At 41.7% G+C, this 24,843-nt stretch overlaps 1 protein-coding gene across 7 annotated transcripts in view; it reads left to right on the forward strand.

Annotated features, from left to right (window-relative positions):
• ARHGAP33 (Rho GTPase activating protein 33) overlaps positions 1-24,843 on the forward strand; it is a 251,481-nt gene that overhangs the window by 95,159 nt on the left and 131,479 nt on the right. For all 7 annotated transcript variants that reach the window (XM_033962518.1, XM_033962514.1, XM_033962513.1 and 4 more), the window contains one exon: positions 20,534-20,627. In XM_033962518.1, the coding sequence (XP_033818409.1) occupies positions 20,534-20,627 (94 nt within the window). The remainder of the gene's footprint in view (positions 1-20,533; positions 20,628-24,843) is intronic.

The raw sequence follows: 24,843 nt of genomic DNA on the forward strand, positions 1-24,843 counted from the left end.
CCTACCACAGTAGTCAGGCCCCTGGAACCAGTCACAGAATCCATGAAAAGACAGCACTGAGTGGCAGAATCTGAGCACTTTCATTAATATTTGGGGACTGAGGGGTCATTTTTAATCAAGTGATGGAAAAGCTGACAGTACTTAGTACCCCTGAATACCACCTCACAAAAAGCCCTGCATTTACATATAATCTTTCTGCTGTTTTTAATGCATAATTACTATTTGTTTGCAGTTCTTTAGAGATTCAAAATGTAAAAGCTAAATATGGTAGGTGCCCCCATTAATTCCGCTTTCTTGGAACTCATCAAATCCTAATACCACCAGACCCACCCAAAAACTGAAGCTATCTTTCCCCTCACTAAAAGGCATTTCCCTCCCAGGAACCCTAGGAACCTCCCTCCACTTCAGACTCACCGAGCTCAACCTTACCTCCCCCCTTCGCAACCTGAGTGCTCTCTAACCCTTCCGTAAACATCTGAAAACCTGGTTATTCTCAAAAATCTAACACTTCCCTCCTCTTGACATCCTAGCCCGCTAACTTCCTTCTTTCCTCTGATCCTCTTCTAACCCTCTCCTTGTAGTTCCTTTCTCTTTACAATTCCTGTAAACCGTGCCGAGCTCCACAACCCTGGAGATGGTACGGTATATAAACCTAAGGTTTAGTTTAGTTTAGTTTAGTTTGTAACACAACCTTTGGCAGAAATAACAGCTTCCAAATGTTTCCTATAGTGAGTTACTAGTATTTCTATTCTTGTTTCAGAATTTTTTCCCACTCGTCTAGCTCAGAAATGTTTAGGTCTCCTTGCATGCACTGCATGTCTGAGATCTCTCTACAGATTTTCAGTAATCAAGTCTGAGAAGTGTGAGGACTATTCCAGAACCTTCATTTTTCTTTCCTATAAGTGCTTCGTATTGATCTTGGTATTTTGGATCATTGTTTTGCTGACATATCCAACCATTTTTCAGCTTCATTTTATTCACTGGTATTGAATCCATTTTTCCTTCTACTTGTACAATACTTCCCGTAAGAATTGGCTGCCATACAACCCCAAAGCAGAATAGAATCATCTTCTGCTTGATGATTTCATGGTACTCTTTTCTTCAAATACTTCTTAAATTTTCTTTCTAGTGTAACCCTTCCTGCTTTACCCGGTAGCTGGGAAGGAGCACACAAAGTTATTTGTATTTGTTAAGACCAGAGCTGGGAACAACTTATCAGCTGGGGTCCCACAGCAAGCAAGCACCAGACACTCCTCTCACTTCTGTAAATAATGTAGACCACACCAGGTTTTAAAGTCCAAACCAGTAGCATAGTAATGGGAGGCAGACCGCCTTGGGCAAACCATATAGTGCAAACCAATTTTTGATGCCAAATTGACTTCAGCTTCAGAGGACTAGATCTCAATAGTTCTGAGACCTGGGATGCATCAATATCAAAAAGGTTTCTGCTTCCCTTGGCATCAAATGTCTCAATAGTGCTCATTGGAATCTGGCATCCTCTGATTCCACCCCAAGGCCAAGAAGCATAAGTATTGATCCTCCTCAAATCATGGTGTTAAGAGCACTAAAGCATCATACTACTACTACTACTAATAATTTTATTCATATATACCGCCAAAGCTGTAATAGTTTGAGGCAGTTTACAATAAGAAGAGCTGGACAATCAGCGATGATAGGCACAATATAAAGACACTGGATACATGTAAGTAGGATACAGAGATAAGAGGAGCTGGAACAATCAGCGAAAATAGGCACATTGTAAAATCATCGAATACATGAAGCAGAGTACTGAGAAGGCTTGAGAGTTCTTGGTTACAAATCGGTTAGAGAATAAAGAGATAGGGCTTTAAGAGTTCTTAGGTTACAAATTTGTTGTACAAGTTTGTTTTTACTAGTTTTCTAAAACAGATAGGATGAGGAGTGCGTAATAATGTTACCCAGCCAATTATTCAGATGACCTGTTTGGAAAGCAAGTGTTCTGTCCAGGTATCTTTTATATCGGCAGGCCTTTATTGTTGGGTAAGTAAACATGTGAACTCTGCATGTCCTTGTTGTCCAAGTTGCAGTGTCCTTGACTTGAGGGCAGCTCATTTTCCCAGATGAGGTGTGACAGCCTTCAATGACCCAAGACCAGGTCACCAGATCAACCCTGATAACTTCTAGGGACATCACAACACCAGCTAAGCCCCAGCTTTTATCAATGGCTACCTTTTGGGGAGCAGCTCCAGACCATGGTGCAGGAAGAGATGGGACATTATCTGGCCCAACATGGGAATTAACTTTGGCTTCTCAAAGCCCATGCTCTGCCTGTTGGGCATGCATCAACACCGGTGTCTTGATGGACATCAGAGTCAGTGCACACTGAGCCTACTGAGGCTGTAGATTTACAGTCCCTTGGGGGAGAAAGCTTCCTTGGAGCACCACAGATCACAGGTTCCTTGGTACCCTTGTCCTGGGACTAGCAAGAGTGTTAGTAGACTGAGGCAGGTTCAGATTCAAGCAGCTCAGCAGAGTAGCTTCATGAATCTGATCTGGATCACTCCTGGGTGTTTGAGGAGGCACCAGGGATCTTCTTGGAGAAGGGTCCTTTGGCCTTCCTTCAGACTCCACATCTCCACTTGAAAGAAGAAAGTCACCCCCAGAGGAGCTTTCCTTTTTTTAAATTTTATTTTGTCAGGGAGTTGGCTAAGTCTGTATCATTTGAGTTGGAGACAGGATGAGCTCAGGGCCAAGTTATTGATCATCCTTCAATTTGATGACCCCCCCCCAGAAGGAAGCTGTGATAGTGTCTGTACCATCATGTGGTGCAGTGGTTAAAGCTACAGCCTCAGCAAGTCCCATGTGCTGATAGGAAACATTTGGAAGCTGTTATTTCTGCCAAAGGATGTGTTACGAAGTACCGGCAAGGGGGCACCTACCATATTTAGCTTTTATATTTTGAATCTGTAAAGAACTACAAATAAATAGTAATTATGCATTAAAAACAGCAGGAAGCCACTAGCATGCATGCTATATGGGCAGTCCTTAAAATTTAAAGTGACAATTCGCTTTTTGACTGTCTGTGCTGGGTTCTGTGGATGACGTCACCCACATGTGAGAATATATACCTGCTGTCCTCGGAGAATATCTGCTAAAGTTAAGTAACTTTGCTTTACATGAACTTGTAGTTTTATGATGATCTGGATGTATATTTTCATTGATTATGTATATTAATTTGTGCATTGCCTTGAATAGATTCTCAGGAAAGTGGTACAGTATATAAACCCCCCTTTTACAAAACTGTGATAGCGTTTTTTAGCGCAGGCCAGCGTCAAGAGCAGTGCAGAGCACAAGAGCAGTGCAGAGCACAAGAGCAGTGCACTGCACAAGCGCCAGGCCCACAAGCCTTCCCCCCTCCCCCCCCCCGTTCCCGACACCAATTCTGAGTCAGATAGGAAGTTCTAGGCCAGCCAATTGCTGCCTGGCTAGTCCGGAACTTCCTCTCCGACGTCAGAATTGATGTCCGGTGGAGGGTGGGGTGGGGGTGTAAGGCTTGTGGGCCTGGTGCATGGTTGGGAGTGCAGGTTGGGAGTGAAGTCATGGGAAGGAATAGAGGGGACTTTGAAGGGATGAAGTGAATTAAAAGGGTTAATAGCTGAGATAGAGAATGTTGCTATGAAGAGCCAGAAGTGTCTGAAAGTTCTAAAGCAGGGGTGTCCAACCTGCAGCCCGAGGGCCGCATGCGGTCCCGTGAAGTATTTTGTGCGGCCCCAGTCAAAGGCGATGCAGTGTTTTCCCCTGCTGCCCCTGGGTGTTTTTATCGTCTTGCCAGCTCCCTCCTCTGTCTTGCTGCAGCGTTTGCACTGTGCGGCCCCAGAAACATTTTTTTCGGCCAATGCGGCCCAGGGAAGCCAAAAGGTTGGACACCCCTGTTCTAAAGGGAAGAGTGACAGACTGATGGAGACAGAAACTTGGAGTGGAGCTGTGGCAGTGGAGAAGAAATAAGCTGTGAGGGTGACAGGAAATCAGAGAGGGAGCATGTGCTGTAATAGGGGAAGGGAACTGAGAGAAAAATACATAATTTGGGAAATAAGAGTAAGAGCAGACAGGAGGAAGTGTTTGCTGGGGGCATTTGGCAATGGTAGAGGTGGCTTGTGGAGGGGCAGGGAGAGAGAAAGAAAGGGAGACAGGGAAAGAGACAGAAAGAAAAAAAGAAAGGTTCAGGGAGAGAGACAGAAAGAAAAAAAGAAAGGGGCGGCAGGGAGAGAGACAAAAAGAAAAAAGAAAGGGGGCAGGGAGAGAGAAAGAAAGAAAGACAGACAGAAAGAAAGAAGGGGGCAGGGAGAGAGAAAGAAAGACAGACAGAAATAAGGGGGTAGGGAGAGAGAGAGAAAGTTGGGGGAGGGAATGGAGTGTGTCGGGTAACAGGGGGCAGGCAGGGAGAGAGGAAGAAAAAGTTGGACTCATGGAGGGACAGAGAGAGATGTTGGTTGGGAAATGGAATGAGGTCTGGAGGAGAAGAAGCATGCAGGAGGCAGAAAGAAGGGAAGAAATATTGGAAGCATAGTCAGAAGGAAGTGCAACCAGAGGCTCATGAAATCACCAGACAACAAAGGTAGGAAAAATGATTTTATTTTCAACTAGCTGATGCCCCGGCGTTGCACGGGTATTTAATTATAGCAATAACACAGTAAATGGATTGAAATAAAGATACTTTATAGTGGTGAATGAAATTATTTTTTTACAGCTTTATAAAAAGTACAATAATCAAATTATAATGTGAAATATTTGACAAAATGAATACAATACAACTAACACAAAACTTGATTATAAACAACAATTTTAGTTTCACCTCCAGGAGCAAGAACATATAAATTCTTGGGTGAACCCACCCTTGATCAAGCAACATAGAGTTGTCCATGGGAAAAACAGGGGGATCTTAAATCCACTCCACAGTATGTAATAGTCTGTCCCTGTGATTTGTTGATTGTGATAGAGAATGCAAGTCTCACTGGAATTTGCAATATCTTAAACTGAAAAGGAAGATCTGTTGGAATAAGTGGCATCCAAAAGTTTCAATATTGATTTAAACAACTCAATATGTGGAAACTCAGGTTGAAAAGAAACTCCATGCAGTTTGTTCCCGGTTCAGAATGGAACCTGTGTTCCTAGTTCAGGAAATGTGAGTACTCATGTAATGTAATAACATTATGAACTGGGGTGCATGAAGGAAACAGTTACAAACACAGTTAGAACATACAAACTCTATACGTATGGTGTCCGTGGTAGAATAGAAACGATGTCCCTAGTGGATATAGTGTCATAGAAAGTGTTTTATAGTTGGAATTACTGTGAGAATGGCAGCTGTTTACATTTTTTCCATTGACATAAATGGGTGAAATCTGATTTTCTGTTTGTAGCTCCGCCCACGTGTGTAGGTGGGCCGCGAGACCCCCAGAACATATCACCCCAGGTAGTGAGGGATCTGCATACCAAGTTTTGTTCAAATCGGTCAAGGCGGTTTTGAATTACAGTGAGAATGGCAGGTTTTTACATTTTTTCCATTGACATGAATGGGTGAAATAAGATTTTCTGTTTGTAGCTCCGCCCACGTGTGCAGGTGGGCCGCGAGACCCCCAGAACATATCATCCCAGGTAGTGAGGGATCAGCATACCAAGTTTCGTTCAAATCGGTCAAGCCGTTTTTGCGTGATCGCGGCACATACACACACACACACATACATACATACATACACACATACATACCTCCTATTTTATATATATAGATAGAAGATAGATTTAGTGATCAAAATGTGTCTGGAATTTATATCTGCTGTCTTTATTTTACACTATGGCCCCCTTTTACTAAACCGCAATAGCGCAGGAAGCCTATGAGCATCGAACCCGAATATAAATTATAATTAACATTTTCTCTGCGTACAGTGTGCTTTGTATTTTTAAAAAATTTTATTGTTGGTAGATCATTTTAACTTGGCCATTTTAAAAATAGCTCGCAAGCCAAAAAAGTGTAGGTACCCCTGCTGTAGACAATCAGCTGGTATCAGTGCCTCTCCTTCTCTCCGCACATCTTCTCTTCCAGCACCCCCAACTGGCAGCTCAGGCCCTGTCTGGAGGGCCTTCACGCATGCACGGATGTCGACAAGATTACATCAAGCATGCATATGATGTTATCACGTCTACGTCCGCACACTTCAGGATGCCTTGAGCCGTGGCCACTATGTTTTGTGTGCCGTGGCTTGCCAAAGTTTGCAACACACTATTCTATACATTAAAGGCTCGGGAGAAGAGCCAGGCTTTCAACTATTTCCTGAAGTAGTAGTAGTCATTGAAACAGAAAGTGATAATGTGTGAGGAAGGCGGCCTTCTGCAGCTTAGTACCTGAATGAACTCAGACTTACTATGAACTATTGAGAAAGAGGTGATCTAAATCCAAATCCAAATTTCCAGGATAGCACGGACATCCTTAATAGATAGGTTGCTTTTAGAAGCAGATTGCTGATTGCTCTCTTAAGAAGGATATGGCGTTAGTCGAGAGGGTTCAAAGGAGAGCAACACGTCTGATAATAGGTATGGAAAACCTGTCATATTCTGAGAGATTGGAGAAGCTGGGTCTCTTTTCCCTGGAGAAGAGGAGACTTAGAGGGGATATGATAGAGACTTACAAGATCATGAAGGGCATAGAGAGAGTAGAGAGGGACAGATTCTTCGAACTTTCGAAAAATAAGAGAACAAGAGGGCATTCGGAAAAGTTGAAAGGGGACAGATTCAAAATGAATGCTAGGAAGTTCTTCTTTACCCAACGTGTGGTGGACACCTGGAATGCGCTTCCAGAGGACGTTATAAGGCAGAGTACGGTACTGGGGTTCAAGAAAGGATTGGACAAATTCCTACTGGAAATGGGGATAGAGGGGTATAGATAGAAGATTACTGCATAGGTCCTGGACCTGTTGGGCCGCCGCGTGAGCGGACTGCTGGGCACGATGGACCTCGGGTCTGACCCAGCAGAGGCATTTCTTATGTTCTTATGTTCATTCATCTGTGCTTTGCAAGGAAGTGTAGGTGTGATATATGCTAGGCTTTAGCTGGACAATAAAACCTAAATTTACAATTTATAATTAGGGGTTTTGTGAAGGTCCAAAAATTTGTGTTTATTGGTGATTTTGTAGCACAGGTACAATCGGAGGGTATTTTTTCCAGTGGAATGAAATATGCACATTTGTATCACTTAAGAGTCATCAGAAAAGGCACAGAAGCTGAGTGGAAGGTACAAAAAAAGTCAGGGAAGGACCAGTGAGAATACTAGGGAAAACCTCACGGTTATTAGCGGTATATAAGAATTAAATTAAATTAAATTAAGTGGGGGGTTATCAGTATTTATCCAGTTAAAATATATGTGAAATTGTTTTCATGAACACAATGTTTATTGGATGAAGCCTAAAACCAGAAGCCCTATCTATATGTAATTTGACATAGTTGCAAGTGTATGTGTGTGTAAGGCCAAATCGCCCATCCAGTCTGCCCACCCACAACATCCACTATTTCCTTTTCTCCCTAAGAGAGCCCACAAGCATATCCCACGCTATTTTAAATTCAAATGTAGTCTCTGTGTGTACCTGTAACCGTGTCTATGTGATGTAAGATATGTGATTGTAGGTGTCTGTAGATGCTGTGGATATGATTTCTGTATATTTATTTATTTTTATTTAAAAGATTTCTTAACCGCCTATTCCTGGGCAGTTTTACAAGGAAAAAACATACATAAAATTAAAGAAAACATACAAGAAAACAAAATTTATACAAGCAACAAACATTTCAAATCGTTCAAAAAGAACAATTGTTTACAGCGTTCAATTGTATGCCATGTATGGTATGAATACATGATATATGCTAAGAATGTGTATGTGTGGAGGTGGGAGCATATTCAGGTACAAATTCAAATTGTGACCCCTCCAGCAGCAGAAAAAATACCTACTATATTTGAATATACACATGGAGGGCATAATCAAAATATACGTCTAAGTCCGATTTGGGCAGATGGTGCTAGATGCCGAAAGTCAGCAGTGGGAAAATGCCCATTTTCGATAAATATGTCTAGAATATTTTTTTCCCCGAAAATCATCTATCTGGACATCCAGGCTATTGTTTGTCCAGACTGCCAGGATGTCTAATTTTGGCCAAAATTTTGTCCAAGTCCCAAACACCTAGAACAAGACCATTTGGACTTGGGAAGGGCCAATCTTGTAATGGACTGGCTACCCAGACATTACATTACATTAGTGATTTCTATTCTGCCAATACCTTGTGGTTCAAGGCGGATTACATAAAAGTTTTCAGAGATTACATAAAAGTTTACAGGAATAGCATAAGAGATGTCATAAGAGTTACATAAGAATTAGCAAAGAGTTGTCGAGATCTTAAGGTGATAAATGTTGGGTAATAAGAATTACCAGAGAGTTGTCGAGATCTTAAGGTGGTAAGTGTTGGGTAAATAGAGACATTTTAGCATTAGTTGGGTAGTTAGAAGCATATTAGAGTATATTAAGGGTATAGAGTGGGTAGGTGGGGTTTGGGTAGGAACTGGTCGTATTAGATAGGCTTTATGTATTTTTTGAAGTGTAGGGTTTTAGTATCTTTCATGAAGGTTTTGTAGTCTGTGGTTGATGACAACTGAATGGTGGTTTGTCTGTCCAGTTTAGCTGCTTTGGTGGCTATTAGGTTGTCATATTTTTTTTCATTTGACATTTTTCAATGGTGGGTGTGTGAAAAATGAATGGGTTCTTCTGTGCCTGGATGAGGAGGATTGAGTTAGTCGGCTATTCCAATAGGTTGGGCTTTCTCCGTTAATAGCTTTGAATAGTAGGCAGAAGAATTTGAAGTGTGCTCTTGCTTGTATTGGGAGCCAGTGTGAGTCATGGTATGCTTCTGTGATGTGGTCATATTTTTTCAATGAGTAGATGAGTCTTAGGGCTGTATTTTGTATAGTTTGTAATTGTTTTATCATGGTCGCTGTACATTGGAAGTATAGTATGTTGCAGTAGTCTGTTAGTCCAAGGATAAGGGATTGTATCAAAATTGTTTCCTGTCGAAGAATTTTCGGATTTGTCTTAGATTTCTCATGGTCACGAATGATGCTTTTGTTACTTTGTTGATTTGTGGTTGCATGGTACAACCTCTGTCAATTAGTACTCCCAGAAGTTTTAGTGTGGGTTGAGTAGGGTATGAGATCGAGTTTATTACTAGATTTGTTAAGGTAGGAGTTTTATTGTTTTCTAGGAGGATGCAGTTTGTTTTGTCAGGGTTAAGTTTTAATTTGTGCTCTGTCATCTATGTTGTTACTGTTTCGATGTTCTGTGTATTGTGCTTGTCATGGTGGGTTCTGGGTGGTCGAAGGGGAGGAGAATAGTGATATCATCTGCATAGCATGCCATGTTTGTCTAGGTAGAAGCTGAGGGAGGCTATGTGTATATTGAATAGTGTGGGTGATAGGGGTGAACCCTGGGGAACTTCGCAGGGGTTGAACCATGGTTCTGAATTTTCTTGCTTTGTTTTAACCCTGTAGGTTCTGGATTGTAGGAAACCTTTGAACCATGAAAGTACCTTGTGTGAGATTCCAATGGAGTCTAGAGTTTGTATGAGAATGTCATGATCAACCAGGTCGAAGGCTGCAGAGAGGTCTAGTTATATGAGCAGGATTTTCTTGCCTGTACAGAAGTATTGTCTGGCAGTGTCCATTAGTGTTCCCAGTAGGGTCTCCGTGCTGTGGGGTGGAGTAAGTTGTGTTTATCTAGGTATGAGGTTAAGGTTTTGGCTATGAGGCCTTCCATCAGCTTGACGTACAGTGGGATTGAAGCTATGGGTCTGTAGTTGGATGGTTGGCCCGTTGTTCCTTTGATGATTTCGCTGAGTTCTTGTGGGAAATGACCTTCTAATAGTACAGATTGTATCCATTGTAGAAGCAGGGAATGGAATAAAGTACTTGAGGTTTTCAGTAGGTATGGGGGGCAATGGTTGAGGTCACAGGCTGCATGGCTGTATTTATTATATAGATTGTTGAAGTCTGACCATTGTATGGGTGAGAAATGGGACCAAGTTCTATCTGCTGTGACTGGTTATTTTTCTTTGGGGGGAAATGAGGTCTCTATGTGTGAGGGGGTTCCGTTGAACATTGCTCTGATGTTTGTGATCTTGTTTTTGAAGTATGTGGCTAAGAGGGTGGCTGAAGAAGGGGTGGAGTTGCTGTTGGCTATGTAGGGTGTGGTGTCTGTGAGAACTTTTAGTAGCTGGAATAGCTTTTTTGTGTCTTGGGGTCCTTCTATTTGTTTTGAGTAGTATGTCTTTCTTTTTTCTTTCAGTTTTTGTTTATATTTTTGGTTTGTTACTATCCATGCTGTTTTTGTGGACTCCTGGCTGCTTTTTCTTTCTAGTTGTCTGTATTGTCTTTTGAGTTGGAGTAGTTCGTTGTCGAACCACTTGTCTGATTTTCTGTGGATTTTGGTTTTGGGTTTTTCTGGGGCTAGTTTGTCCAGGGTTGCAGTACTTAGGTGGTTCTACTGTGAGATGAAGTCTTTGGGTGTGTAGTATTGGATTATGGTGTCTGTTTTTGTCCAGAATGTGATGGGATCTATATGTTTGCATGAGTTGTAAGTTGTTTGTTGAGTAATTGGAATGCTTTTGTTACTGGTCCAATTGATTTCGAAGGAGTATGTGTAGTGATCAGACCAAAGGGAACGGGTCCAATTTCTGTTCAATGTTTGGATCTCTGGTTATGTGGGCTGTTGGGACATGTAGGCTGTGATGTCTAGTTGGTGTCCTTTTTCGTGTGTGGTTTGAGATTTTATATGTTAAGGCTTCAAGATATGCTAGTAAGGTTTCTACATTTTTGCAGGATTGGTTTTCGAGGTGAAGGTTAAGATCTCCTAGAAGTAGGTTGTAGGTTGTCGTTAGAGAGTTTTGATAAATAAATTCTTCAAATATTGATTTAGCTGTGTTCCAGTTACTTGGGGTTATGTAGCATAGAATGCATATTAGCATTCCTTTAAGTGATGTGCTTGAAAGTTGACAGGCTAGTAAATCCATGTATTGGTTGGTTGTTTTGTCTTGTATTTTTAGGTTTATGGTTTTTCTGGCTATAATAGCAATTCCTCCTCCTCTTTTATTTTCTCTGTAGACTAACGTTATTTTATGGCTCTTTGGGCAAACTTCAGTTATTCTGGGGTCCAAGTCAGAGGTAAGATATGACAACAGAGCAGTGGGGCACCTTACAGGGCACTACTGTGAACTTCACAAATAGGGTATCAAATAAACATCTCACCAGAACTTCCTTATAAGTTATGGTAAACACTCAAAACCTACTATACCCACCTGTCTACAACCCCCATAAGCCCTTATGGCTGCAGTTGGCACCTATATGGCAGTAAAGTAGGGTTTTGGGGGGGTTTGGTGGGCGCACATGTTCCACCATAAATGTAGTGGTTAGAGTGGCTTATGGTCCTCCTCTCTATGGTTCTCTAGCCCACCCACCCCAGGCTATTTAACACATCTGTGTGTAGCTCTAGTAGTCTTTCCTATAGCAGGTGCTGATGTTCTGGATACAGGTATGTACTTTTTTGTTCTGATCTTTGTGGGGAGTGTGAGGGGGGTCAGTGAACACTGGGGGAGTATATGGGGGTCTTTACTTTGTCTGCAGTGGTTATCTGGTCACTTTGGATAACGTTTTGGCACTTATATCTATTTTTACATTGTCTAAATCACAATGTTTAAGTTATACCAGAAATGGTTTTCAAGGGTGATGAGGGGGAGGAATTGAAAGAAATCTTGATGAACTTGGAAGACATACTAAGCCAAATTGACAACTTAAAGAGTGATAAATCATGTGGACCACACAGTATACATCCCAGGGTATTAAAAAAACTTCAAACATGAAATTGCTGATCTGTTATTAGTGATCTGTAATCTGTTGCTAAAATCGTCTGTAGTACTTGGAGGGTGGCCAATGTTACGCCGATTTTTAAAAAGAGTTCCAGGGGAGATCCGGGGAATTACAGACCAGTAAGCCTGACTTCAGTGCCAGGCAAAATAGTGGAAAACAATTATAAAAAATAAAATGATGGAACATGTAGACAAACATGATTTAATGAGACAGAGTCAGCATTGGGTTCAGCAGAGGGTGGTCTTGCCTCACCAATTTCTTTGAAGGTGTATAAAAACATGTGGATAAAGGCAAACTGTGATGTAGAGTATCTAGATTTCCAGAAAGCTTTTTAAATTTGCAGATGACACTAAACTGTTAAAAATTGTTAAAATGCATGTGGACTGTGAAAAACTGCAGGAAGATCTTAGGAAATTGGAAAAAAGTTTTGGACAAGTTCCTAGAGGAAAAAAGTCCATAGTTTGCTATTGAGACAGACATGGGGGAAGCCACTGTTTGCCCTGGATTGGTAGCATGGAATGCTGCTACTCTTTGTGTTTTTGCTAGGTATTTGTGACTTGAATTGGCCTCTGTGAAGATGGGATACTGGACTAGATAGACAATTGGTCTGACTCAGTAAGGCTATTCTTATTTTCTTATACCTAATCACTTTGGTTGTAGCACAGAAAGGCCCTATATCAAGAATCAAACATTGTTGAAGAGATCCATACCCTCATCACCTCTTGCCTAAACTACTGCACCTTGGACTGGATGGGCCATTTGGCTTTTATCTGCCATCATGTTTCTATGTAACCTGATTCTCACTGGCTTTCTACTAAACCATCTTTCTCCTCTTCAATCTGTTCAGAACTCTTCTGCATGCCTCATATTGCGCTAATGTCGCTATGCCTACATTAACCTTCTCAAGTCACTTCATTTATTCCCTCTCCATTTCTGCATACAGTTCAAACTCCTCTTAATGACCTACAAGTATATTCACTCTGCAGCTCCTCAGTATCTCTCCTCTCTCATCTCCCCCACTTCCCACTGGGAACTCCGCTGTTTGGTTACGTCTCTCTTATTAGTACCCTTCTCCTCTACGGTCAACTCCAGACTCCGTCCTTTCTACTTTGCTGCACCGTATGCCTGAAACAAACTGCCTGATACTGGTAGTATTCAAATCCAGACCCAAAGCCCACATCTTTGATGCTGCTACCAATTTCAAACTCCAATCCACCTGCTAAGCACCAATATCATCTGTTTTATCATTCCCTCTGTAACTCCCCACCTGAGCACTGTTTATCCTAGGACAAGCAGGCAGCATATTCTCACATTTGGGTGACATCATCCACGGAGCCTGGTATGAACAGTGGTAAGATTGTATTGCCACTTTAAGTTTTTAGAAATTTTGCAACTGCCTGCACCACAGATGTGCGAGTGCCTTCCTGCCCGACTCCGGCTTGCTGTACCTCAGTTCTTCATTTTCCACAAAGCGAAGAAGTGCTTTTTTATGGACTCTGTCCATTGCAAATGTTGCTTTCCCGTCAACGTCTTCTTTTCTTGGCTTTGTGCCATTTTTTCTTATCTTTATTATTTTACTATTTTCTTTGGTCTATTAAAAAAAAAAAAAAAAGTTTGGTTATTTTTTTCCGTTGTTAACAGTCAGGCCCTCGTCCCTCTGTTTTTTTCTATCTCGGTGTTTTTGGGTTTTTTTCACTTTTTGGCACTGAGTTTAACTTTGCTGCTGAGATTTTTCCTTCCATGGGAGAGATGATTGAAGTCTACAAAATCCTGAGTGGAGTAGAGCGGGTACAACTGGATTGATTTTTCACTCCGTCAAAAATTACACAGACTAGGGGACACTCGATGAAGTTACAGGGAAATTTACTTTTAAAACCAATAGGAGGAAATATTTTTTCACTCAGAGAATAGTTAAGCTCTGGAACGCATTGCCAGAAGTTGTGGTGGGAGCGGATAGTGTAGCTGGTTTTAAGAAAGGTTTGGATAAGTTCCTGGAGGAAAAGTCCATAGTCTGTTATTGAGAAAGACATGGGGGAAGACTATTCTTATGTTCTTATGTTTCAAAAAGTGCTGTCGGTGTCAACGCCCTATCTCAATCACTGTATGTGTTGTTCCATCGTATAAAAATGTTAATTGAAAGCTCATTGCATACAGCAGGAGATACTGTTCAGTTCGACAGTGGACTCTGGAGAGCGATCGGATCCTTTGGTATCGGCTCCGCAATCAAAATGTTGTTCCTGCCTCGGGGAAGCCTCCTAAGAAGCCATCTTCTTCCCAACAAGCGTCACAGGCATGTACAGCATCAAGTCCCTTGATGCAGGCCAAACGTCAATGCCAACGCTCTCCTTCAGTGCAGGCTGTGTCTCCTTTGGGACATGAATCCTCTTCAAGGTCACGTACCCCTTGACAGCCTGTCAAACCGATGGTACCAGCTGTTGAGCCAAGGGTACAGGTGCAAATCTTCAGGGAACAAAATGAGTTTTTCTGAAGGGAGATTGGTGACATCGTCAAATTGCATTCGACACTGGTGCTTCCATCAACGTTTAAGCATACCACTCTGAAGCCACATGGTACTGACTCCAGGTCTACACTGACATGCCGTTTTACTTCTTATCAGCGCTCTTCCAGCAGACTTTGACACTCTCCATCGAGGCATCAATCATCCTCCTTGAAGCATTGATGCTGTCCATCGAAGCATCAACACTCTCCATCAAAGCATCAACGTTCATCACTAAAGCATCGCTGATCTTCATCGAACCATAGATCTACATCAAAGCATCATCGTTCTCATTCACATTGATCCTATGCTTCCAGACAAAAAATATCTTTTCGTCGTTCCTCTTCCTCATCCTCATCAGATCAGTACTGATGACATTGAGGAAGTTCTTCTCACCGATCCCACCAGTCACCTGGGACTTATGACTCTGATCTCTCTCATAGCCATATTGATTCTGAATGGGAGCCTACTTTATCTGCTCCTGAGTCATATGGTATTCCTTCAGAGTTGTCTCCTCCTCCTCCAAGAAGACGATCTCTTCCTGAAGGACTTTCCTTTACTAGAAATATTAGACAGTTGGGAAAGGCTCTCCCTGTGAAATTAAAAGCTGACACTGAGCCTAGAGCAGAGCTCCTGGATGCCTTAGATTTCAGTGAGCCTCCTAAGGAGCTTCTTATGTTGCTTTTACATAGTCTCCTCATAAAGGCACTGTTTAAGAATTGGGAGACTCCTCTTTCTGTCACTATAGCTCATAGAAAGATTGATTCACTCTACAAGTTTCAAGTTTATTAAACATTTGATGGATCGCCTATTAAAATTGCTAGGCGATGTACATAATCCAAGTAAAGAAACAAAGAAACTAACATATTAACCATAAAATTACATAAAGTACATACTTGAGATGGGAGGAAAGGAATTAAAAAGTTACAATCTTGGGTTCGGTAAAAAAGGTAAAAACAAGAGGTAAGGGGTAAAATCCAAAGCACAATTTAAGAAGAGTCCCTAAAAAGAATAAATTTCAAGTGTTAAAAGCGTCATTGAATAAATAGGTTTTTAAAAGTTTTTTAAATGTTACGATGTCGCGTTCAATTCTGATATACTGAGGAAGCGCGTTCCACCATTGTGGTCCCATTACTGTGAACATGTCTGCTCTCCTAGTCCCTATAATTTTCAAGGAGGGTATGGAAAGTAGATTTTGATCTGATGATCGAAGTGAGCATTGGGTTTTGTAAGGGATTAATGATCTAGAAATAAATTGTGGTTCATTAGTTGCTAAGGTTTTAAAAATGAGAAGCATTATTTTAAACGTTATCCTATGGCTGATTGGAAGCCAGTGAGCATCTTTTAGTAATGGGGAAACATGGTCGTATTTTTTCGCGTTATAAATTAATTTTATGGCCGTATTCTGTATTAACTGCAGTCTTCTTTTTTCTTTCTGCGTGGTATTAATAAGTAGAGCATTGCAGTAGTCAATTTTTGATATTATTAAAGAGTGAATAAGTATCTTTATTGAAGTAGGACTAAGAAATTTGGCGATTGAGCGAATCTGACGTAATTTAAAGAAACAATTTTTGACAATAAGTGAAATGTGTTCGTGGTATATTAAATTATCGTCTAATACTACACCTAGGATTTTGACCGAGGATACCAGATTAAGCGGGATATTATTAAGGATGAACGGTTTTGAGAGTATTATGTCTTTTTTCCAATTGAATAACATTGTTTTGGTCTTGTTGATATTTAGTGCCAGTTTGTTTGAATTAAGCCAATTTTGGATTTGTTCCAATTTAAGGTTGACAGATGTAATTTCAATGTTATTTTCTGGGTCAAGAGGGTGAATGAGTTGAATGTCCTGGCTTTGACAAGCTGCAACTCCAACATCAATCGTTGCTTGTGGAATTGACCCTTAAAAAAATCCTCCAGCTCCAAAATTTATGCTTCTGCACCACCAGGTCGAGAGGGTCGCACATTGTATATATTTGGTCGTCATCTTTACCAAAACTCTGTTAGCTAATAGAGTTCTTAATTACAACTTCTATATGTCTTTCTACATTAAACATCTGGCAAAGAAGATGACTGATTTTGAACAACATATTCCCTCAGACTGTCAGATTTTCAGCAGACTACTCACAGCATCCTTCAAACCAGGAACTATATGGCAAGCACGGCATTTGAGCTAACATCAAGAGCCTCTGCCATGTCTGTGACTATGAGGCATCTTGCTTGGCTGCGAGTTTCAGATTTGGATATTAATCTTCAAAATCACTTAGCCAACATTCCATGTCTTGGTGAAGAACTCTTTAGCAACCGCATAGAGGCAGCTACTCAAAAGCTTACTCAGCATGAGCAAAATTGGAACTCTTTAAACAGATCTAATACTAAGAGTCAACAGTCTAAGCCTGCTGCAAAACCTACTTCTTATTCCTACAAGAGAAAGTATCCAGCATCCTCTTCTACAAAACCTCCACCATGGAAGAGATAACAAGAGACCTCAGAAGGCTCAGTCTTAGGCCCCTCAAAATCCAGCTCAGTCTTTTTGACTGGCCAAAATTCCTCCTTCTTAGTCTGTTCCCCAACCCATCGGAGGTCAACTGCAACTGTATCATCAGCACTGGACTCTCATCACTACAGACTGTTGGGTCCTAAAAGTCATAAAGGAGGGTTATTCTCTCCATTTTGTAACCATTCCCCTGAACCACCCTCCAAGAGAGTCCTATTTCACTTCCCAGCAGACGTCCCTTTTTCTTCAGAAAATCAAAGCTCTGCTTCAACTATATGCCACTGAAGTAGTTCCCCCTTCCCAGAAAAATCAGGGGTTCTACTCCAGGAATTTTCTAATTCCAAAGAAGACAGGAGGTCTTCATCCAATTCTCAATCTTCAAGACTTAAACAAATATCTAGTCAAAGAGAAATTTTGCATGCTATTTTTAGGAGTCACTATACCCTCTTCTAAACCATAACGATTGGCTATGCTCTCTAGACCTCAAAGCGGCCTACACACCCATAGCCATACATCCCAACCATAGAAAGTTTCTGCATTTTCAAATAGTTCATCAACACTTCCAGTACAAAGTTCTGCTATTCGGCCTGGCTTCTTCTCCAAGAGTATTCACCAACTGTTTAGTGGTCGTGGCAGCAACCCTACAAACTCACGGGTTTCAGTTGTTTCCATATCTAGATGACTGGCTAACAAAAGTGATATCTCCTCAAACAGTGCAGTTGGCAACACAGTTGACAATAACTTCTCTTCAGCTTCTAGGGTTCAAAGTCAACTTCCCAAAGTCGCAACTTCAACCTTCTCAATTTGTACCATTCATAGAAGCCCTACTCAACACCGTTCGTCTACAGGCGTTTCTACCTCAACAAAGACAAAACACTTTGCTTCATCTTTGCAATCAAGTCTCTACTCTACAAACCATCTTCGTGAGACAGATGATGCAACTCATAGGTCACATGGCCTCCATAGTTCATATTACCCCCTTTGCAAGACTTCATCTCAGATCAGCTTAGTGGACTCTAGCATCTCAATGGTCTCAAGTGCTTGATCCCTTATATCAATAAATCACATTCACCTGACCTCTTCGTCAATCCCTTCAGTGGTGGATGGATCAGTCGAATCTTTCCAAGGGTCTGCTGTTTCACGTCCCTCCACATCAGAAAGTACTCACCACAGATGTGTCCGTGTATGCTTGGGGGGGCTCACCTCGATGGTCTCAGAACACAAGGCCAGTGGTTTGCTCAAGAGAGGACATTTCACATCAACTTGTTAGAGCTATGGGCAATTCGCAATGTTCTAAAAACCTTTCAAGAGAGTCTTTCCAAACAGGTACAATTTGTTTGAACAGACAGTCAAGTAGTGATGTACTATATCAACAAACAAGGAGGAACAGGCTCTCTCCCTCTCTGTTAAGAGGCAGAATACATATGGAACTAGGCGATTGCTCGAAACATATTTCTCAAAGCCATATATGTGCAAGGCAAACACAATACTCTAGCCAACAAACTCAGCAGATCTCTACAACCACATGAGTGGACTCTCAACTCAAGTCTTGCACCACATCTTTGTATTATGGGGAATTCCTCAAATAGACCTTTTTGCATCTCCCCTCAATCACAAATTGCCTCAGTTCTGCTCCAGACTGTACGCTCATCATCTTGAAGCAGATGTCTTTCTTCTGGTCTGGACGAACAAATTAATCTAGGCATTTCCGTCAATCCCTCTTATTCTCAAGACCTTAGTCAAGCTCAACAGCAAATCAGCCACCATGATCCTGATAGTTCCTCGGTGGCCCAGGCAACCTTGGTTTTCCCTTCTACTTCAGCTGAGTACCAAGGATCCAGTCCCTTACAAATCTTTCCATCTCTGCTCAAGGATCTCTGTTACATCCCAGTCTGCAATCTCTGCACCTGACAGCTTGGTACCTCTCGGTCTGACTTCAGCAGATTTTAATCTTTATGACCCAGTACAAGCCTTTATAGCTGCTTCCAAAAATCCTTCTACTCAGCAATGCTATCAACAGAAGTGGATACGCTTCCATTCGTGGTGTACTCTCTATCATCAAGATAGCTTCATCCTCTTCTCTCCCTTCAGTGTTGGATTATCTTCTCCATTTATCCAATTCTGGGCTGAAAACCACTTTGGTTAGAGTTCATTTCAGTGCTATTAGTGCTTTTCATCTTCCTGTCAACAATAAATCTCTGGTCACTCATCCACTTGTTTCCCGGTTTATGAAAGGACTTTTCAACTCCAAACCTCTGCTCGAGCTACCTCCAGTTGTCTGGGATCTTAATGTGGTCCGTGCCTATTTGATGAAACCATCATTTCAACCACTGGCTACTCCTCTTAAGTTTCTCATTTGGGAAGTGGTCTTCTTGATTTCTATCACTTTCGCCCATAGAGTGAGTAAGCTTCAGGTATTGGTTTCTGATTCATCATTCACAGTTTTTCATCACGATAAGGTGGTTCTCAGGACCCATCCAAAATTCCTTCCAAAAGTAATCACAGAATTTCACTTAAATCAATCCATTGTGCTTCCAGTTTTCTTCCTATAGGCTCATTCTCATCCTGGAAAAACAGCTTTTCATACATTGAACTAAAGGACTAAGCCACACAGGACTTCTCCTCAACTGTTCATCTCTTTTGATCCTAATAGACTGGGCCAGCCTGTAACCAAGAGAACTATTTCTACATGGTTGGTGGCATGTATTTCCTTCTGTTATCCTCAGGCTGGGTTGCAGCTTGAGGGACGCATTACAGCTCACAAAGTATGAGCTATGGCAGCATCAGTAGCTTTCTTATGTTCCACTCCCATTGATGACATTTGCAAAGCAGCTACTTGGTCCTTAATTCACACATTCACATCTCACTACTGTCTAGAATCCTATTCCAAATAAGATGGTAATATCATCCAAACAGTATTACAGAATTTATTTTCTTTTTAATGGCCAACTCTCCCTCCATCCCATTATATTCAGCTAGGGAGTCCCACATGTGAGAATATGCTGCCTGCTTGTCATAGGATAAAGCACAATTACTTACCATAACAGGTGCTATCTGAGGACAGCAGGCAGATAGTCTCACATCCCTCCCACATCCTCTGATTGTCTTCTTAGCTTGCTTATGGAACTGAGGTACTGTAAGCCAGTATCGGGTGGGAAGGCACTCGCGCATGTATGGAGCGGGCAGTTGTGAAGTTTCTAAAAACTTAAAGTGGCAGTACGCTTTTACCACTATCTGTACCGGGCTCCATGGATGACATCACCCACATATGAGAATAGCTGCCTGCTGTCCCCGGATAACACCTGTTACAATAAGAACAGTGTTGTATAGATGTACCTTCTTGTTCAGTTTGTCTGTCTTGACTAGATTGTAAGCTCTTTTGAGCAGAAACTGTCTATGTTTTGATGTACAGTGCCACATATGTCTATTAGCACTATAGAAATGATAAGTAGTAGTAGGTGTTGGTACATATTTCATCAGTATAGCAAAAGAATCAAATCAACAGCGTTGAAGGGGTTTTGTATGTGTGTTTGTGGTACTAGGACTCTACATTTCAGTACATTTCTAGAGTTTTCCTGCTGACTTTCTCCCTCTCTGTTCCCTTCAGGGCAGATCTGATTTTCAAAATGAAGGCTGTAATGACCCGTAGCTTCTCCTGTACAGAGGAAACACAAGAGAAACACCAGCCTTTGCTCTCCATGGTAAGTATAGAAAGACAAAGGCAGTGCAATGGAGTGGAGGGCAAAGGCTGATTTGCTGCTGGCTCCGTGACTCTTCCCATTTTTACATGATTTACTTGAAGGCTTACTAGTGGGAGTATTCTCATTGTTGGTTCCTGAAGAAGGTTAATGAAATGAGGTGCCTTTTTGAACCCAATAGGTGTCATGTAGCAGATAAGTAATTTACTTGTTATATAATGGACAATATAATATAATTGTAGCATTCTGTGGACTTCTTATAATTCTTCATGTACTGTATCTAGGAAACAGATTTGATGGTACATTTTATTCCACATAAAACTAAAATTTAATAGGCTTGACACACTGAATATGTTTAATGACCAGTAACATGTTTGAGCCACAACTGAATAGTTATTAATAAATGACACATTCAGTATAACTCAGGTTCTGTAGATCCTTTATATTGATGGTCATCCTTATTTACTTTAAACCTTTATGAGCTGGGCAAGTCAGTTAATCCTCCATTACCCTAGGTATATAATAAATACCTGTAAATAATATGTAAACTGCTTTGATTGTAACCACAGAAAACTGGTATATTAAATCTCACCCCCTTTCTCTTTCCCATTAATAGTGAAATAGATTGCAGTGAAACAGATTAACAGTGTATAGATTGCACAGAGGATGTACAGTACTCCTTTATCCCTAGTGTGACCATATGGCTCCAGAAAAAAGGGGACGGATTGAGACATCCGGGTTTTACTTCCATTGAAAGCAACCAAGATGTCTCAATCTGTTCTCCTTACTTCCTTTGCTTTCAATGGAAGTAAAACCCGGATGTCTCAATCCGTCCCCTTTTTTCTGGAGCCATATGGTCACACTATTTATCCCTATAAACACAATAGCACTGGGTGAATTTTATATTTAGATACCTTGTAACTCTGGTCAGGTCTCTCACCTGCAGCCCTCTCAACTTACTTCTTTTTCCCCACTATGGAGGTCACTTTTTGAAAATTTCCATGGGAAGGTAGTGCATGTGACAGGTAAGACAAGGAGAGGAGCAGTTACCTACAAAGGACAGGAGAGTGCAGCATAGTAAAGACTGATTGGCTCATGACCAGTCCTCTTCCCACCCCCTCCGGCTCCACCGTCTGTGACAAGAGGGAAGGGCAGTGTACTGTGAAGGGTGGGAGAACAATGCAATGCACACACTACAGGAGCAGAGGTGAAGGCAGGGATGTCGGAGACCTAAGGCTCTGTGTAGAAGTGTTCAACATCTGGCTCTGCTTTTCTGCAGGAGAACAAAGTTGGTTGAAGGGAAGTAAACCCCAGAGAGAGACATGAAAGAGTAAAACAGGAACAATTTTGTAATGTGTGTGCGAAGGTGGGGGAGGGGAAACCGAGGCATGCCATCTGCAGTCTCCAACTGAGCTGAGCCAGTCCTGGTTTTACCCGCTTTACCTATGGCATTGTATTTCCAGTTTCTCTCTGATAAAGTGAAAGCTACGAGACCATGGATGCAGTGCAGTAAAGCCAAGACCAGCTCAGTCTGTGCTTACTGACCTGATGCTGGCAGCCTTCCTCTCCATGCACCTTATTATCTGGTAAGTGAGAGGAGGAGAAAGATGGGGGGGAGGTGTGAAAGGCGATCTTGGCCCTGGCTGAGCTGTGGGATAGTGAGAGAGGAGTTCCCAGCACAGAGCCTCCTTTGTATGGCAGCCAGCTGCAGGCGGCTCTGAGCTTTGCCTCCCAAGCTTTTCCCATTCACACCAGCCATTGTCTCTGTAGCTCAATGGATCAAACCACTAGTGGTGGATGGGGGTGGGGGGTGGGAAGGAGACAGAACTAGATCGGGTTGGGAGGCTGGGCAATGATGCGAGCCTTCAGAGGGGAAAAGTTAACCAGCTTTTTCCAAATAGAACATTGCAACTGGTTCCCCTTTGCTTTCACAGAGGAGTGAAAATATTATCTTTTGAAATCCTCTATCCCCCTAATCCACTTCATACAAGTGCAGCAGGCTGGGAGCCCAGAGAAACTGGGATTGAGGCTTTTGCAGACTCCTCCACCCCATTTGCTGGAACCAATAGAAGCAGATGACAGCCAGGCAGACAATAGGTGATTAGAGAGAAAGGGCAGGTTGAGCAGAGCTAGGATGGGCTCCTGAGAACTGCCACACCGAATCAGACTCGAGGTCCAACCAGTCCAGTCTCTTAGCTGGTGGAAAAAAAGGGGATAATCTCTGGTTTATTCTCCACTTCTCTACCACCTTTCCTTGGACAGATAGGTGTAGCAGGCTGAGAACAGTGAATTTACTGGCCTGGAGATGGGGGCAGGGGAGAGGAATTGGCTCTCTGGTCCCTCCATGCTTGGGATTTTGGTGTTGCAGGACTAAGGGCAAGCACTCAGCATGGTGGTGAGTATCTGTGGCATTTCCTTATCTTCCTAAGGATGTGTGTGCTCCTGTTTTCCAGAGTGGACAAACTATAGCTTCTCAAATTGTGCTTTTGTGTTTTCTTGCATGTGGTTTTAGTGAATTTGTAAAGTCCACGTGTGAGATGGATATTACAAGTATTTAAATCCCAGACTTGCACCTGTTTCCCTTCGTTACAAGATAGAAGTCCCCTCAGGGGCATTTGGAATTTCTGTCACATGTCCTGTACTGTGGTTCCTCAATCTGTAAGAATGGATTTATGCTTCTATGGCCTGTGGGAATGCTGGGGGTGGGAGGAGAGGTCACATATGTTCCTATTACCTGGGGGATTCTCTGTGGGGCCCTGCTTGTGAAATCTCATAGACCCTGAGGTCCTGTTGTGCTCTGAGAATCTTGGGGGATTTAATGAATTCTGATATGCTCTCTGGGACCTGTCCCATGCTTCTGCATCCTTTTAAAAATATTTGAGATCCCATGTCATTTCCATAATCTCAGAATCTTTGGGGTGGTCACTTTTCACATCTTCTCAAATTCTCTGAGCAATGCTGTGGCCGTGGACACACTAAGGGTTAGCACACTTTTAGGAATTCTCATCTTACTCCTTGCTCACATATCACATCAGAAAACTTCTAGATCCTGTTGTCTTGCTGGTGAATAAAAAGCATGATCACAACAAGAACTGTGCAAGGAAAGCGGTCTTTGTCTCCCCCCCCCCCGACATGGAATGAGGTAAAGCTGAATGAAAAATCATGCAGTTAGCCCTTCTTTGGAATCTTGCTTCCTGACCTCTGCTTACCTGAGGGATATAGGGAGCTACTTCCAGATTTTTATTCTTCCTTGTAAGCTATTGTTAGGATAAAGGATCCAGCTAACTCTGCATCATTTTTGGAGCAGCATGAGTCAATCCTGGGTTTTTTTTCTCCATTGCATCCCTGGGGTTGGAGTTCAGTTCTGTCTGAGAAAAGCAGGAATGTAGGTCAACACATGAATCAAGTTAAAAACCAGGACTGACTCAGCCTGAGCCTGATGACATGGAGCTATGTGCTTCCTTTATGTTGAGACTAGTGAATTTATGCTCCCTAGTGAAAACAAATGTGGAGGGGGGGGGGGGGGGCTGTCGTACATTTAGCACAAAAATGTATCTCTCCTTTTAGAAATTCTAGAGTTCAAACTTCGTTAACTTAGCAGTACAATGATGGATGTCACAGAATATAAAGGCATACAGTAAATGAAATTAAAATATGCTGAAGTGACAGAAGCATTAAAATAAAATGTAAGTATAGCATGTTGGCTTGGAAGCCTATTTCCAATTAGCCAAAATTATTTGAATCATAAGAGCAGTTAAAAGTATCTTATAAAGCATGGTGTGTGGAGGATAATCATAAATTTGAGAGAGAGAGTATCTTAAAAATATATTAGCAGGAATAGTATAACTTATAGTATTAATAATTTTTAAACAAATATTTTATTACATTTTTAAAGAAAACCCCCAAAAGAGAACAAGTAACAATAAGCAAACGAGAGAGTAGAGTATTATAAAATTTAGAGTTAGTATAATCGGGACAACTATAGATTAGATGAGTATATTTCTTAGTGTTTCCATCAGCTGATACTAATTGGTTCAGGGTAAATACTTCATCAGAACCGACTATATAGAAGAGAGGCATTTCTTCTATTAACACAAATTATTTTAATGCCACAGCTATTAAGTCAAAAAGACTCAACTGCTCCTCTTGTAAGTTTGTACAAAGAGCAAAATTATGTGTATGATTGCCATATTTCTTCCCAGAATTTGTGGACTACATG

Source organism: Geotrypetes seraphini, chromosome 11 (genome assembly GCF_902459505.1).
Source record: "Geotrypetes seraphini chromosome 11, aGeoSer1.1, whole genome shotgun sequence".
In the NCBI taxonomy this organism is placed as follows: Eukaryota; Metazoa; Chordata; class Amphibia; order Gymnophiona; family Dermophiidae; genus Geotrypetes; species Geotrypetes seraphini.